At 33.4% G+C, this 18,683-nt stretch overlaps 1 protein-coding gene across 1 annotated transcript in view; it reads left to right on the top strand.

Annotated features, from left to right (window-relative positions):
• Positions 1-18,683, top strand: part of LOC143066906 (receptor for retinol uptake stra6-like) — a 32,000-nt gene that overhangs the window by 2,173 nt on the left and 11,144 nt on the right. The window contains exons 3-12 of the mRNA XM_076239741.1: positions 322-397; positions 1,165-1,250; positions 2,670-2,803; positions 4,673-4,842; positions 5,678-5,922; positions 6,357-6,436; positions 6,882-6,943; positions 7,623-7,794; positions 12,539-12,614; positions 15,740-15,818. Coding sequence (XP_076095856.1) covers positions 322-397; positions 1,165-1,250; positions 2,670-2,803; positions 4,673-4,842; positions 5,678-5,922; positions 6,357-6,436; positions 6,882-6,943; positions 7,623-7,794; positions 12,539-12,614; positions 15,740-15,818 — 1,180 coding nt within the window. The remainder of the gene's footprint in view (positions 1-321; positions 398-1,164; positions 1,251-2,669; positions 2,804-4,672; positions 4,843-5,677; positions 5,923-6,356; positions 6,437-6,881; positions 6,944-7,622; positions 7,795-12,538; positions 12,615-15,739; positions 15,819-18,683) is intronic.

Here is an 18,683-nt window from a genome sequence, read left to right as displayed (position 1 = left end):
GTTAGGGTTTCCTGTTTAAAATTGTGTCCGTTGACGCTGCCTGATAACCATCATGCCAGACATGGCAAAAAATAGAACATAGGGGTAAAATACAGTTTTTGGCTTATATCTCTGAAAATAAAGCAAAAGTATAACGGTGACATTATTTGATGTATCAATTGTGAATAAAAATATCAGGTGAGCGACACAGGCACATTGGAGCCTCTAGTTAGTAAATGGAGCGGGAACCCAATTATTTCCTCTTTGCTCAAATGAAACTTTATCATATATTGAAGGACAAATTTGTATTCCTTATTTATGACTTCCAAATTTCAATTACAGTAACATTGACTGTGATCCAAAAGAGTTGACTCAAGAAGGACAGTATTTATTTTACCAGCTGATGCTAATACCGTCTGTAAGTACAAATTTTTTTTCCATATCTCATGGAATCTTGACAATTATTTTTTTCTCTTAATTTGCAGAATTTCATTTTCTTTCGTTTTTCCAAGTTAACTGTTTAGTGTCCTAGAAGAACAGCGAATCAAATAGAATTGGGTCTATTTTTTTTATAAATAGGTATTTTAACTTCTAACTGGACATCTAAAAAAAAAGTTACTGTGGAAAAATTAATAAAAATCCAAATTCACCGCGTGCGTCTAAGGCGTGCAGAAGAGATGGAAATGTTCACCACATTTTCCGACCTATAGATAGGACATCATCTGATCACGTCATCATTATGAAGCTCATTCGCGATCAAAAGTTTTTTGCGTTATCTCTCGGAAGAAATTTAAATTCGAAAAAAAGTGTCATAGTCTATTTTTGAATAGCGGATTCGGAAAAAAATCATAAACAGATTACAGATGAAAAGTCAAATGTAATGTGTAAGCGTCCTGATTTTAGTCCACGTTATCATACAAGCAAAACGTTTGATATGAAGAATCAAATGTAGCCAAATAAAAAGTCTCTCAATCAATTATACAGACGGACAAACTTATTATTATATTTATCATCCGTTTTATTAATTATCGTTTTCATTAGGAAATGTCATCTTGAAATCTTGAATGATACCTCTGTCACAAAGTGCTTTATTCATATTTAACCGAATGAAACCAGTTATGATGAAACGACATATTTAATTCAGAAAAAGATAAATTTCCTGACATTAAAATTAATTTTTTTCAGATTTTAGAATTTGTTTTTTTCTCGTTTATGGTGACAAGAAAAAATAAGTTCTTGGACAAATGTGCGTCAAGACCGGGTATTGTTTAGTAAGTATCAGTACACATGTGCATCAAGACCGAGTTTTGTGTAGTGAGTATGTGCACTAAGAATGGAAATTGAGTAGTAAACATCGGTAAAAATGTACATACGACCAGGTAGTGTTAAAACTCACCAAAGATACGAGGCTTATGACTTAGTACACTAGATGAGCTTTCGTCAAATTAAGACACGTATCAACTCCGTTGAAATGTCAAGTCAAACTTTAAAAAAGAAAAGAAAATCATCGTGTCGATGATATATCATGTTAACACAAAAGTAATGACTACTAGGATGATGATACTCTCGCGGACCGTAACGTGCAACAGCAGTGGCATATACAACCGGGTATTGTATCAATACACATGTGCATAAAGACCGGGTGTTGGGGAGTGAGTATCGGTATACAAATGTGGATGAAGACCAGGTATAGTGTAGTATCAGTACACATGTGCATCGAGACAGTGTAATTTGCAGTGTGTATCATTACAAATGTGCATCAAAACTGGATATTGTGTAGTGAGTATTAGTAGAGGGTGGTAAAGGGGGTGCTTGCACGAAAAAAACGTGAAATAATTTCTGTAATGAACGTTGCACGAAAAATAAATTCTTTTATGTGAACACTGAGTCACTGTCTTCTTGTATATATTAACTCTTTGTTTTACTTGATATTCCCGATTTAGTATACACATTTATGATATAATTGGTTTACGGCTTTTAAAAAAGTATTTCTTGACGATCCCTGCCAAGTGTTTGAATTTTATTTGAAAAATACCGAGCACGCAAAATAAGACTTTGAAAATCACGATGCACGTAAAATTAAATAAGTAGAACACGTTGAACGAGGCACCCGTCTTGCACGACTGAACGTCAAATAAAAAAGTAAAAACACATTGAACGTCAAATAAAAAACGGCAATCACATTGCACGAAAATAACCCTTTACCACCCTCTTAGTACAAATGTGCATCAAGACCGGGTATTGTATAGTGTAGTATCAGTACACATGTGCATCGAGATAAGGTATTTTGTAGTGAAAATCAGTACAAATGTGTATCAAGACCAGGTATTGTGTAGTTAGTATCAGTACACATGTGCATAAAGACAAGGTATTTTGAAATGAGTATCAGTACGCATGTGCATCAAGACCGGATTGTGAGACTGATTATTTGTCATTCTGAGGATTGTTGTTTAAAGCTAATTAACATTAACTTGACTAGCAATAATTATAGGGATACAATGATAATAATGATTTTGTATTTCAAAACATATTATCAAAATGTTTTAAAAATACATGTTTCTGGCAATAATTATTTGATATAGAAGTTTGGTATATTGAATCAGTAGGACATCCTAAGCCTAGATGACAGCTAGAACGTACACATTTTTTGTATATTAGTAATCACACATACTATTTTCTTTTTCTTTCAGTCCAATGAATATCTTCGAAATGAAGAACCGGATGTCGTTTATTGCTGCGTTTGGCGCCATCTCATATCTGTGTTCGGAGGTTATTTTGAATGGTAGATTTATATTTGAGTTCAATGGACATTTTTCATTAAGAAGTAAGTTTTTACGCATTAAAGTTTGAAAACTTTATAGAATTACATCCATATGTTTAAAACAAGAATTTTTCCATACTACATGGATGCCCCACTCACACTTTCATTTTCTGCGCTCAGTGGACCGTGAAAATTGTGTCAAAACTAATTTGGTATTGAAATTATGAAGATTATATCATAAGGAACATGTGTACTAATTTCTATGAGTGGCCGTTCATGTCAAAATAGCGGTTTCGTCTAGATGGTTTTTCCATCTAGATACTTGTTGAAAGCATCTAGTTAATTTTAATTAGTATCTAGATGCTTCTCACAAGTATCTAGTTAATTCGCACAAGTATCTATATAGATGCTTCCTACAAGTATATAGATGCTTCGCACAAGTATATAGATGATTCGCACAAGTATCTAGATGCTTCACACAAGTATCTAAATACTTTGCAAATATACTTACTTTGCATGCTTCATACAAGTAGCTAGATGCTTCGCACAAGTATCTAAATACTTTGCAAAAGTATCTATATACTTTGCATGCTTCATACATATAGTTAGATGCTTCGTACGAGTATCAAGATGCTTCAAACTAGTATCTAGATACTTCGCACAAGTATGTAGATGCTTCGCACAAGTATCTAGATGCTTTGCACAGGTATCTAGATGCTTTGCAAAATCTCTAGAAGCTTTGCACAAGTATCTAGATAGTTTAAATAAGCATCTATAGTTGCTATGACTAGCATCTATAGTTGCTATGACTAACTTTCTAGATGGAAACAGTTAAACTGAATACACACACTTTTCAATATGCCTTGAAGTCTCTAGCGTTTTCGACCATTTAGATACTAACACGATCTATCAAGATACTTGTGCGAAGCATCCAAATAGTTTTGCGAAGTATCTAGATTGAAAATGCATCTAGATTGAACAATCGATATTTTGACATGAACGGCCACACAAGTCCTCTATAAAACCCACCGACATGACAAACATGTAACACATTTTAAACAAGAAAATAAACGGCCTAAATTATGTGCAATACAATAAGCATACAACAAATATAATTGACAGCAACTAACAACAACCACTAAATAACAGGCACCTGACTTGGGACTGGCACATACAGGTTGTGACGGGATTTAAATGCGATCATCCCCCCTCCCCCCCACCACCACCACACACACACACATACATCCCACTCACACACAATAACCTTGGACAGTGGTGTAACAGCACAACATGCGAAAAATAACTAATACTGGAAAAGCATCATAAGCTTCTAGTTAACTAGAGGTTTATCCACGTCTTTTGGTCTCTGATGGATAGTTGTATAATTGGTAAATAAACCGTAACTTTGTTTTCGAAAATTGATTCTTCAGATCTGTTTGCTTTATATTGATATGATATATTATTTAAAAAAAACTAAATATGAAAGGTATTGCACAAAAAATGGCGAGCTAAAAGATTAAATTAAATGACTATACAATGCAACTTGAAGTTATCTATAATGGCGAAGGGGTACAGTATATACATTTGTATTTAAAAAATATAAGTCTTACGCTGTACAGAGAAACCATTTAACATACACAAACTACTAGCGGTGTTGTAGCAGAAAGTTTTCTGAACATTCTTTAAAATTCTCTATTTTATTATACTGATACTCAAAACTCATCAACACAATGCCAGGACTGGCAATATTTCGTTAACAATCAACTACTTTATTGTAATGAAATTGAAGTATGCAGATTGAGTATTCTGGAGTTAATCTTTTTTTAAATCATTACAATATTATCAAAGTACAAAGTTGTCTTCACGTCATTCTAACAACTGATTTTCTTTTTGTTGGATTTTGCGTCAATGTTTTATTTTGTCTTCTTTCAGTATTTGTGATATTAGTGTCAGTAATATGTTATGGCTTGATATTCTTTCCTGTTTTTGGAGCCCTGACTGTGAGGACACCTTTAGGATATATTTTGGGAACCCTCCACGTTTGGGTATTCTTTTTCGAAGCTTCCTTTATCACGTTTGGCTGTTCGGATCTCCTTTCATCGGTAAGTACACTTGTGAAATGGCTATAATGTTTAAAATATGAAGACAATAATTACTAGTGATTTCTAATCAAGTTTAGGTAATTATTTGAACAAAATGTGTACTCTAACTTGTACATCATATAAGCTAATTTGCCGAGTGTATAAAGAGCAGAACACTACATTTTGTGGATTTCCATTTTGTTATGAAGGGAGCTAAATGCTATCAATACCTCCCCTCCATGTTTGTCACCCGATCAACATTAAATACGAATCGTGTGTAGAGGGTTTGAAATCATAAATCCACTCGAGTTTCAAAACTTTTTACCTTTTATGTTTCAGATGTGGATACTTTCGACAATCAGCCAATAATGATACCCTTTGAATCCAATATTTCTATTCGATCTATCCGAGTTGAAAACCATTTGAAGCTGACCTCCTATTATACATTTACCAATTTTTGGTCAAATATTGATCGTTGTTTTTAGAGGAAACATAATTTTCCATATAGTTTAAAAGGGATATACGCAAAACCAATACCGCCATGATTGAATGAGTATCTTTTAACGAATGTCACTCGTACATCAATCGCCTAAAGAGGAAAATTTAAACAAAGCAATCTAACTTCTATTCCTATTATCGGTTAATAAAGTGGTGAATTTCCTTTTATTATTTTGACAGGTTGACGATTTTATCAAACTTTTCTTTTGAGAGGCACTTTTACTGGAAAAAATGTTCATTGTATTCTAATATACATGTATGATAAATGACGAAAAGCTGGTATAAGCAGTTATGATAATGTAACATATTGTGTTTCATTGTTGCTTTCATAAACTTGCATATTTTTTTTTTATTTCAGACGAATCAGTTCTTGTTGGTATTACGGGACTGGCCAAAACTGGCTTCTATGTTTTACCTAGCAGTTATGCTGCCAGCAAGATTTCTGTTCTCGCTGAATATGATACCACACATACCAATCATAAACCCAAAACCGAACACAGTTGGACCACATGCTGATACCATGGACAAAATTAGGAGTTCTTTAGCGGGTAAACACGTTCGCAATACCTTCCAACCTCCAAGGACAATCATTGAAGATCATGGGTAACATTTTGAATTGATTTTAGATTATACAAAACATTTTTCTGTAAGTCCTTTCCAATAGTTCAGACCTATTTGTCAAACAAATTTAACTGTCTCGAAAGAAGAACTATCGTAACACCTTTGTTGCAGTGGTGAAATCTATGTGTGTCTCAAATCACTCACGATCGGTATCTGTAATTTTACCGATTATGTTTTACTCCAGATTGTGCAATTCATTTCCCACTATTTAAAAGACTTTTCCTTTTGTCCCTGGTGGTAGTTACTCCTCCATATTTTTTATTACTTATATATATATCAATCATATATAGAGAATGATCTAGCTCTTCCCTTTGAAAACTCATTTTTGCATCAATTTTATTTTAGACAAAACAATCGAGTTAACAGAATTTTAACTATATACATATATATTTACCTATTTTATGACTGGTCTTTAGTGATGGTGAGGGTTGTAAAGACAATATGATCAGCTGTTTTAGTTCCTGTTTGAAGCCATGGTTGTACAGGAATAATCCTAGTATGTATACTTATAAACTATTCATCAGAATGTGTTAATATTGTAACTTTCGACATAAAAATATGTTTGTATCATTGTTTTAAAAAATGTAAACCGTACAAGATTAGTCAATATTTTTCTCTTGGAATCTGTACAAGATAATTTATCTTCTGGAATAGTTTTTTTTAAATAAAAGGCTACTTTTGTTATACACTTTTGTTTGTATATCTGTATAAAAGAGGTTTGAAAGATACCAAAGGGACAGTCAAACTCATAAATCGAAAATAAACTGATAACACCATGGCTAAAATCGAAAAAGATAAAAGTTCATTTAAACCTTAATTATCAACATTTGAGATGGAAAGATCCTCAATGGTTCTCTGTTAATTGATTTTTAATTTTAGTTCATTATCAATCGATCAGATATTATCATGAAGTTATAAAATGTTTATATAACTTTTTTCAGATTTCAGATACTCAGCTAGAATTCTATCAGTATACTTTGTGTGTTTTGTCCTTATTTACAAGGTGAGATTTCATTGGCCAAGAAAAGCTTCAATCATTAATCAAAACATGAAATATAATTTTCATTATTTCCTTATTTTAAGCCTTACGAAATAGTTGTTATGTATTAACAACAGCAATAAATAGATAATGAAAACGTGAAATGTGTCAAAGAGACAACAACCTGACCAAAGAGAAGAAAAAAGTCCAAGTCCACCAATGTGTTTTCAACACAGCGAGAAAATCCCGCACTCTTGTTTTTTTTAAACTATTAGATTTACCATTCCCGTAAGACAGGTAGGATATACACAAGAGATAATCAGAAACAATAAGTCGTAGAAAATGCGACAACACCATTGGCAATCCCCGACAAACAAAGAAAGTACAAACACAGCTAAGAACACGTAACTCTTGAGTACACACAAAAAAAAAACAAATTAAAATTCCGGCGGAGATTAGGTTATTGTCTCTTTGACACAATTCCCATGTTCATTTTCTATTTATTGCTGTTGTTAATACATAACCACAGAGTATAATATTTAAACAATAGTAGAAATGTAGAACACACATACTCACATATACGCACCGAGTATTGCATTATAGATTTCTTATTTTGCCCAGTTAAATAAATCAAAATCAATTCATTTATCCTGTTTGCTTGTCTGTTTACTTGATTTTTAAACACATTCTTCGCATATTTTAGATATCAGTAGAGTTGATAATATTCTTCTTACCAACCATAAAAGGCTGGGTTGAAACTATATCCTCGGTTGTAGATGTGATTGGCACTGCAGAAGATGTATTTGATTCCGAGGATGTGAAGACAGCCAGGAAAATCGTCTTGTTTCTTTATTATACAATAGAAGGTATTCAGAGTAAGTAAATTATGTAACTTTAGGTTGAAATTTTTAACAGGTAATTTACAAAAAGTTATTGTGTACCCCCAATTTGTTAATCAATTGTTCGAAAAAAATCTCAAAAGTAAAAACAGCTGTCTGAAATGGAAGGTATATCAAATGAAGAAAATGGGGGAAAGGGCTGACTAAGGCAGTTGCCTCCCATTTCCCGTTGAAGGGTTTATGTGTTGTTGGTTTCTGTTTTACATGTTTCTTCTCAGTATTTTAACTACGACAATTTGGGTGACTGTCGTTCGTGTTCTTTCTAGGCTCCTTGTGAATAAAACAAAGATGTCTATATATGTTTATTTCGAGTCCAACCATACGAGTAAATTAATCAAATACATAAATATGAAATAAAAGAGTTTGACTCTTAAAATGAAATTAAAATAACAGTTATCAAAATACATTATCAATTAATTAAAATAGTTTATCATGATATTTATGGTAACTTTAATAAAGAAAAATTTCTGTTATAAACTGTTACATTAAAAGATTATTAAGGTTACGTTATGTTTTTCATTAAACAAAATTTGAAAGTTTACGAACCTGGTGAATAAAACAAAGATGTCTATATAGGTTTATTTCTAGTCCAACCATACGAGTAAATTAATGTTTGGTTCCTTAGGGTTTCCTACCTAAACCCTAAGAACACGTGCTGGTTGGACTTGTTTTATTCACCTATCAAAATGACTTTAAGAATACTTATTTTAATAAAGAGGGAAATCCGATTATTTGGTTAGATAGAATTCTAGGTGAACAATAGAAAAGAATTAAATATATTTGCTAAAGGAAATACTTCTAAGAGTTTAAGCTGTCAAACCTTATTTATGTCGCTAAGTGTCAAATAAGAAGAATTTCACATCTAATACTTATATATTAAAAGTTACATAACATTATAGATCTAATACTTATATATTAAAAGTTACATAACATTATAAATCTAATACTTATATATTAAAAGTTACATAACATTATAGACTTTCTAATTATATCTTTTTATACAAAAAGCTTTATACAAGAATTAGTTATTTTCTACAATTACAAAGAAGATTCACTTAGTTTTATATGAAATATTAAAATTTATTTCTTTAAATATTTTACCTCATTTTACCTTCATTATATATCCCTGTTGTTCAAAGAAATTGCTCCGCAATTTTACATTTGAATTTATTTCTTTTAATACTTGTTTAAATTGGACCATTTGACACTGTGGCTTATGATCAGTTTATATTAGATGTTTTGGTTTTACAAGTTGTTATGACCAAGATGAGTTATTGCGTTTTAGATATTCTTATTCTTATTTTTCTTATTAAATAAAGCAATTTTATTCTTTAATATTTTACATTTTTCGATCTCTTCATCTTTATAGTAAGAGCGTTGGTGGGTTTTTTTTATTACCGTTATTATTATCGTTTCTCTATTTTTATATATGTGTTAAGCCCGCTTTTCTTGGTAGTCTGGTCGAACTCCAAACATACCCGAGTCATTTCCTCTCTGTGGAGTATGCTCATTTCTTATGTACTTTGCTCCAACTCCAGAACTACCGCAAGTCATACCTTCATTTTCTATTATATTACTTAAGTCGGATTTGTTGTTTGTTTTACAATGGATAGTTTTCTAAAACATTTGATTACAGTTAAGATATTACATTAGGAATTATGATTTGCTTATGCTAGAATATATTATGTTTGCTATAATCAAGGTTTTACATGATGACTAGCTAGGTCAACACAGTTAGCACTAAATTAGGTCTGATCCTGACATCTAATTCTTATGATTAAACTTGCATTAGATTCTTACATACGGGAACCTTAAAACATATGTTTTACTCAACATTTTATCGTTATCGCTATAGAACCATTAAAAACTTTCACAATCAACCAACATTTATTTATTTTTACACGTGCATTTCTCTTTACATTACTACTAGTAATTATTTATTTCTCTATATTTGTTCCTTATAGGACACTTTGCATTACCTCCTCGGTATTTTCTTCTATTTTTTTTAGTCTTTAAACAACCAACCTCTTCTTACATATTTTGTTTTTTTATGTACTTTTATCTTTTGGCGGTTAAAGTTTAAGGCATTATTTTACGATTCTCATATAAACAAGGGTATTTATTTTTATTCTTTTATATTAAATGAATTTGAACCGCCTGATCTGCTTACCCTTCATATATCAATATGATATTTTGTAAATGACAAATTGAAAGAGTTGGTATTGCTTTGCTTCATAAAAAAGAATGGCCAACGTAGATAAAGTATCTTGTCTTAGGGAGGGATAAATCCTACTTTGTAAAGATCACTCTGATTCAAACAAAAAATTCTCTGAAACTGATATTATCAAGATGCTTGATTTCTTGATTGACAACATATTTGTTACGTTCGGAGGACGTGTTTTTCAACAGACTGTCGGCGTTCCAAAGGGAACAAACTGTGCCCCTCTACTTGCCGACTTGTTTCTTTATTATTATGTGGCTGACTTCATGCAGGAACTTCTTAGGAAGAAAGATAAGAAGAAGTTAGCAATATCCTTTAACTCTACTTTCCGCTATATAGATGATGTTCTTTCACTAAATAATTCAAAAGTTGGTGACTATGTGGAACGCATCTATCCCATCGAGATAGAGATAAAGGATTAAACTGTCAATTGTTCTTGAACAATTGAGAGGTCTTTCCTTTTTCAATGTAAAATACATGTTCCAACAGACGTAGAATGTATTGAAAAGGTCAAGGTCAACCTTAAAAAACTCGAAAACACACTAAAAATCCTTTAAATAAGGTTAAAAACACTAAATTCGCTATCTGGGACATGACCTTGACCTTTGACCTTTTGACCTTTGTCAAGGTCATCGGTCCCCAATGCCATTACTGAAGACCCCAAGGGTCTAGGACCTTTGGTTATATAGTAAAAGCTGATTTTGTCTTTTCAAAAACCTAAAACAGGGGTTATGCCCCTTATAGAAAGGTCAAATCTCTGATCAAAATGTAACAAAGTTGTGCCATAATGACCCAAACATTTTCCACCATTTAAAACTTCTGTAAGTATAATGGTTTCTGAGATTATCCCATAACAAGCTGTTAGGTCAGAGGTCAAGGTCAACATACAAATTTGACCTTGAGATATTTTTTAAAGATACATGAAATGATGATGATTGGTGAAGATCCTATGTGTCTACGACTTACGGTTTCTGAGTTTTGGTGGCCAACCGACACCGTTTAATTTTCATAGGGGCATAACCCTACCAATGAGTCGTTGAATCTTTTCGATCCAAATGTAACGAAGAACCGGGGTCTGGTCCTGAACAAATTTCACCCTTCATTTTTTTTCTACCTATTACGGTTACGGTGTTGGAACGATAACAAGGTTTTTGGGTTTCGGAGGGATTACTCCGTACCGACAAAATATTTCGACTCACAGGGTGAGTTCCGGATAGGTATTCATGACACCAATACAAAGTGTGAACATGAAAGCGACATGGTTTACGGTTACGGAGGGAAATTTTGTCAAAGTTTGGCGGAACAAGAAGAATAATAATAATAATAATAATAATCAGAAGAAATACAGTAAGGTCTTTCCCTTTAGTAAAAGGAAAGACCTTAATAATACAGATACGGTTAAGTCGGCCTCATATCTTGACTTACATCTAGAAATTGACAATGAGGGTCGGTTGAAAACAAAACTTTACGACAAAAGAGATGATTTCAGCTTTCCAATTGTGAACTTTCCATTTCTTAGTAGCACCTGCATACGGGATATATATCTCCCAATTAATACGATATTCCCGTGCTTGCATTTCCTATCATGATTTTCTTGATAGAGGGTTGCTGCTCACAAGGAAGCTATTAAACCAAGAGTTCCAAATGGTGAATTTGAAATCATCCCTTCGTAAATTTTACGGACGCCATCACGAGTTGGTTGACCGTTATGGAATAACCGTTTCACAAATGATATCGGATATGTTCCTTACGTCGTAACTACAATCCCCTTCCCTTTCATGAATGTGACCTACCGAATTAGACTATTTACCGGATTTGTTATCACATAAGCAACACGACGGGTGTATGTGGAGCAGGATCTGCTTACCCTTCCGGAGCACCCGAGATCACCCCTAGTTTTTTGGTTGGGTTCGTGTTGTTTATTCATTAGTGTTCTATGTTGTGTCATATGTGCTGTTGTTTGTTTGTCGTTTTCATTTTTAGCCATGGCGTTGTCAGTTTGTTTTAGATTTATGAGTTGACTATCCCTTTGGTATCTTTCGTCTCTCTCTTTTTTTTTTTGTACCTATTATATAAACTGCACTCAAAATATGCACGTCTAACTTTGAAGAAGGATATCCAGTAAAGGTACTTGTATGATACCATAATTTATTTTATGTCGACAACAATGTGTGAGAAAAATAAACGGATATAATACATGTAGGTAAAAATGTCAAACATTAGGGAACAGTACTCACCATTTTGTTATAATCTAATAAACATAAAACAAACACATAAGCGTCTCATGCTTTGGCTTCATCACCCGACATTCGCCGTGATTACATATACATTTGTGTCTCATGCTTTGGATTCATCACCCGACATTCGCCGTGATTATATATACATTTGTGTTCATTATTTTTAGTTTTAAGCTGTCGTAAATAACGTCATTAACAGAACAGAACATATTTTATTTCCAACATGATTAATGCTAAATTAAATGCAAATAGTTTGTTTCAGTATGTTTCATATTTGCTATAACTGCCGAAGTGATGTTGTCAGCTTTAATCATATTCCACATGATTTCTTCATACAGGTAATTTAAAGTAGTAGTGGTATAAGTTTTCTGTGTGGTACCTTGGAGAATGTTGTAAGTCTTTCTTACAATTATCAATGTTGTCTGTACTTCTAATTGGTGCTTTTTAAATGCCGCACTTTGTATCATCTCCCTCGTTTTAATTATATAAATAACGTTATTGTGGTCTGATATTGAACAGGTCAGGAACACTACCTTATATGGAAATGCATTAATTAGCATACTTATGGTCTCGCACGTGTAATTGTTTATTTAAGTGTGGTGCAATTTATTGTTACCCGGATTTTTTACCAATCCGTGCTACTTACTGGAATACAACACATTTTTTCGTGCAATGCTGGATTTACAAAAAATTGCTATGTTTTTCATTTTTGGTATCCACATTTATAGATCGTGATATAAAGTATTCGTTCCATGCTCAGATTAAGATGAGTTCTTTCTATGCGAAGAAACAAGTGTCTGAATAACCAGATATATAGCCATTAATATGTTTGATGATGACATGCCGATTTTATGTATTCGTCCACCAGACAGCAACGAAACAACAGTGAAAAACACAATTACCCATTAAGATAAACATACAAGTGTAAAGTTAGCCGTCGATAACAGCCGATGCTAGTATTCATGAGTGCAGCAACTTTCGTATAGATAGTTAAAGAGAAATGTGTGATCCATGAATTTTGTGTTCATTCAAAAGACGAAGACTTAGAGTTAACCAAGTATCTGATGGGGTCATTTTTTTTTATATTATACCTACTTTTATATTTAAAAAGTAATTGAAATCGAGGAAAAAATGTGTTTATATATTTGTCTTTAAGAAACAACAACGTATAATTATCAATCGGGGCCATTAATAGCCGACTATACGGTATGAGTTTTTCTCATTGTTGAAGGCATTACAGTTGCCTATCATTACTTACATCCACTTCATTTGTGCTTACGTGGATACTTGTCCCATTTGGAAATCATACCCCATCTCCTTATTTTTGTATATAAACATCCCTGAGAAGTTTCCATTATGAAACATACATGACAAGTGTTTACACAATCTATAAGTATTGGTTTTTGACATATATCTCTGACGGTAGTGGCAAACAACTATAGTTTCATATTGTTTTTGTCTTTGCTAAGACTTTTTTTCAAATGGAGATATTAGATTTTTTTTTAATTTTTAACGGACTCGGACTCGAATATTTGTCAATCTCAATAAAATCATAAAGGATGTTATCCACGATTATGTCCGACAACGTGGGAACTTTGATATGTTTTGTGAAAATTGCAGCGTTACTAAACCTACTATATTTCTTTTATTCATTGGATATACAAATTTCTATTTTTGTATATAAAATAAGGCGGGGTTTTTTATGTTTTTTTTAATGTTGTTTTACACAAATAATGTTTCGTCCCTTTATAGCTTACTTTTCAGCAACGACCCTAATATGATTGCTTACTTTACTAGCTTGTGTCTTGAATGGAAAGATGTCTCATTTGGCACTCATACCTCATCGTCGTATTTCTAACATAATAGATAATATTGCACCCACTATGATCCAGAGGATTTATATAATCGGCGATATTGCATATGCGTCAACAGGACAGCAGCCGAACGATAAAAAACCTCTGACGGACTCTGATGTTGTCTGATCTATGGTCAGGTTGTTGTCTCTTTGACATATTCCCCATTTTCATTTTCAATTTTATTTATCGAGTGATGAAACTATACAAAATATGTTTAGCTATTTGCCGTCCGAGCTTTTATAACACTTATTTTTAGCATACTGAATATTATGATGTTCAGATCCTGAAAAGTTTATACATCCAGTATATATAGAAGTGTTTCTGTGCCAGTTTTCGTGCTTTTCGAGGCAGACATGTTTTTGGAATGACATTATATATCTTTAAAAGAGATTACAAAATTTTCATACTTGACAGAGATCACTTAATCCGAAATTTCACGGTTTTACGGCGTGAAATTATTGCACAGGTACAATGCATATTAATGGAAAAAAACCTGCTTAACTACTTTTACAAGGCGAGAAAGAAAGTCGAACAGTGAAGCTCGTAAGCAATACTTTTTTCAATTTGAGCTTGCAAATTGAAGTTTATGTTTTATATTTTACAATGAACATGTTCGCAGAACAAAAACATTTATTTTGAGAGTCCCAGACGCTATATTAGTTGACAGTTTTTCCACTAATTCCACGTGTTTTTGAGTTGTAGTAAACTCGTAGTAGCCCACAATGCATTGCAGTTCATTGAGTCGGTTGGTAATTTTTCAAGGCCATTTTGGCCTTTTGTTTTGAAAATTACTATGCAAATTTATTCTGACGTCAGGAAATCTAGAGTTCACGACCTGTTTAACATGATACTTCATAGTTTGTTTACCTTTTCGTCCCGCGTAGTTATAGCTAGTTGCAGGTGAAACCTTATTATTATATGCACACTATGTGTTACTCATGATACAGTCACCAATGCCTAACTGTGTCGCGCAAGAAGCAAGTCAAAACTTGGATACGCCAGATGTGTTTTACACCTACACCTCATAAATGGCAATCGAATCAAAACAATGGCTTTATCAAATACAATGTTGAAGTGCATTAAAACAGTAAACAGTAAATTCCGAATAGTTGTGCCAAATACGTCTCAATTAATTGATGAGTGAGGGTGTTCCTAGGTATATTCCGTGTGTTGTATTCATTATCCACCAGTCATTATGTATCATCATACTAACGATATGTATGTTTGATAGGGTTGGCTTTACTCTGATCTCATTTTCATGGTGCATGACCTGCACACACAATAGAAATCTCAGTATGTCAGATTTTGGTATACTTAAAGTATAATTTCTACTTTATTTGATGAAAAGTTTCGTGAATCATTGATCCACATTTATACTTTATATGAAAAACCGATTACATAGACATTCAGCCAATATTCATTAAAACAGTTGAGACATTTAAGTCTGATTATTCTTGTGTATTTCTATACCCTCTTTTCCTTATTGTAATTTGTTGAAGTATGAGCACACATTTATTATTAATAGCAGAATCGAGAAAGAGTATATTTTGACTTGAGCCAAGCATGCCAAATAGATGATTTCATACACATATTATCTCTGTTTGTAGGAAAAATCTGCTTTCCCTGTTTAAAGGTTCTACACATCATATTCCTCCCAGATCATCGATGAGCAACGCCAGTCTTATGGTAATCAATGCAATGTACACAACTGTTAGATACATTATTTTGTTATGCGCACAATTTCAAACTATTTCTCTATTTTCAAGACAAAAATCATCTTCAAAATCATTCTAAAAACCTATAAGAAAATCAAAGTATGTAGGTGTAATACCACCAATTCATGTTACGTCACAACCGGTATTTTCTACAACCAAGTCGATGTCAAGTTTCTTCCTAGAAGAAACTTTACTGCTGGTGGATTTTTCCCCGAGGGCATCATTAACTTGGTAGCTTTATGCATGATGAATACAAATAATACTAAGAACAAACCGGCTGGGACGTCGCCCGGGTTACCAAGGTCCCCGTATTATACTAAATCTTTCGAACCTCTCTGGACTGTTCCACGGACAATGTAGTGTATGGAATCGAATGTACTTTGTGTGGACTACTTTATGTTGGTGAAACTCGACAAACTTTACGTAAAAGGATGAATCAACACCGGTCTGATAATAAAGATCCGCAATTCAGGGTTCTTTATAACCACTTTAATCAACCGGACCATGATCCTTCGTTATCTATGAAAGTACGCATCATCGAGAAAATTTATCACCACACAAATAGTCCAGTACTTAGTACTCCTTTCCGAAAAGATAGAGAAAATTTCTGGATAAGGGAACTAGGTACTGCAATGCCATATGGTTGCAATGATAATGTCAAAGGAGTAGGAAATTTGTCAAGTCCAGCCTGCGGTGATGTTCATGTAATGAGTTTGTTTAATACTACCTTACGAAACCAACGTAGTCATGGACAAAAACGTTACCATCGGCCTAATGTAAAAAAGTCTTCCAAATCGAGATCGGCCTCTGGAAGCTTTGATGACCTTCTTTCTCATCTGCATCATCCGTTAGGGTTACATTACATTAGAACTATTCTTTTTTCACTGCCGGTTAATTTTCTAAAATGTTTGAGAGATTATGCACTTGACAAAGGAGGTACTAATACATTTTCTCCAATATACAGACTTGTCAGTATAATTTGTGATGTAGCTCTTTTCCGTCTCTTTAACCAGTAAGATCGGAACCTTTACATGAGGAAAAGAGGAAATTCCTTCCTGTTCACTTTAACAATAGAGGAATTGATGCAATCAACATCAGCAACGTTCTACATCACAAGGATGTAACATCTAAAATTCCTATTTATTTTCAAAATCAGTCTGTTCCTATTGTATCCTACAGTTACACCAAAACCATTGCACCCAAAATATTTAACTATAAACAAGCATTACAGGACCTTGATTTAGAACAATACCTAAATAAACCTCTGACATGTGACTGTTCCAACTCGCCTTACAATTACAGCCCCTGTGGCCATGTTATTACTGGGGATCTAAACATAATTCAACATGAAAATCTCCGAAAGGTGATTTCTCGTGGTCCTAAGTTTAGAGAACCCCAACACATCAATTGGAACCATAACTTCAAAATAATTATGGATTCCATTGAGAACTACGCCAGAGCATGGGCTAAGCGAGAAGAAGTGCAACTGGACACTTTGTCAGAATGGGTCAAAACAATCAGGTCTCTGATAAAACGTCGCATTCATAAGTTGAAAAACTGTGTGAATGATCGACCTAAGTCCATTTTCAGTGACAAAGAGGCTGTGAAATGTCTATCATCTCTTCAAGATAAGTATGTTGTTGTTCCTGCAGACAAAGCTTCAAATAATATTGTCTTTGTATGTAAATCGTATTACTACGAGTGTCTTATAAAAGAATTAGGAATAAATGAACACTCGGGTAATCCCACATACAAAAACATATCATTTGACAAGGATGAGATTTTGGCGAATCATAAGTCCTTCATGGCTTCTATGAACATTGCATTGAACAACAAATCGGAGGACTTACCTTGTTTGTATTGGATACCTAAACTTCACAAAATTCCGTACAAACAACGGTACATTGACGGCTCATCTGCTTGTTCTACTAAAGAATTGTCCATTAGATTGACTAAAATTCTGTCCGCAGTTAAAGAGGGTCTTCAGATATACTGTGAAACTGTTTACTCACGTAGTGGTATTAACCATATGTGGATTCTGAAAAACTCTAAAGAACTTTTGGATAATTTTAAATCTCGGTCTTTTTCTGAAATTAGTTCTATTAAAACTTTTGATTTTTCAACCTTGTATACAACCATTCCCCATGTGAAATTGAAAACCCGTCTAAAAAAAATAATTCACAATGCTTTTCATCATAAAAATGGTAGCATACGCTATAAATTTATCACTTTGGGATACCATAAGGCATATTTTGTTAATAAGGAACAAAAGGGTAAAACATACTACACAGAGGAACAAGTGATCAGTATGCTGGAGTTTCTTATTGACAACATATTTGTTGAATTTGGAGGTAGACTTTTTCAACAAATTGTCGGCATTCCTATGGGAACGAACTGTGCGCCTCTCCTTGCCGACCTCTTCTTATTTTCATATGAATCGGAGTTCCTTCAGACACTTGTCAAAAACAAGAAGATCAAAGAAGCCAGGTTATTTAATTTCACTTTCAGATATATTGATGATGTTCTTTCCATTAACAATCCGAACTTTTCTGATTGGATTCCATTAATATACCCACCAGAACTAGAAATTAAAGAGACCACAGACACGGCTTCCTCTGCCTCATTTTTAGACTTATACCTCGAATTTGACATACACAGTCATCTCAGTACCAGAATCTATGACAAACGAGACGATTTTAATTTTGAAATTATCAATTTCCCCCACCTTAGTAGTAATATATCAACTTCACCTGCATATGGAATATACATTTCCCAACTTATTAGGTATTCAAGAGCTTGCAGCTCCTATTCAGACTTTGTAAAACGTCACCAATGT

This window comes from Mytilus galloprovincialis, chromosome 3 (assembly GCF_965363235.1).
Source record: "Mytilus galloprovincialis chromosome 3, xbMytGall1.hap1.1, whole genome shotgun sequence".
Classification (NCBI taxonomy): Eukaryota; Metazoa; Mollusca; class Bivalvia; order Mytilida; family Mytilidae; genus Mytilus; species Mytilus galloprovincialis.
The sequence above is the reverse complement of the archived record's forward strand: the minus strand, read 5'-3'. Positions and strand labels throughout refer to the sequence as shown.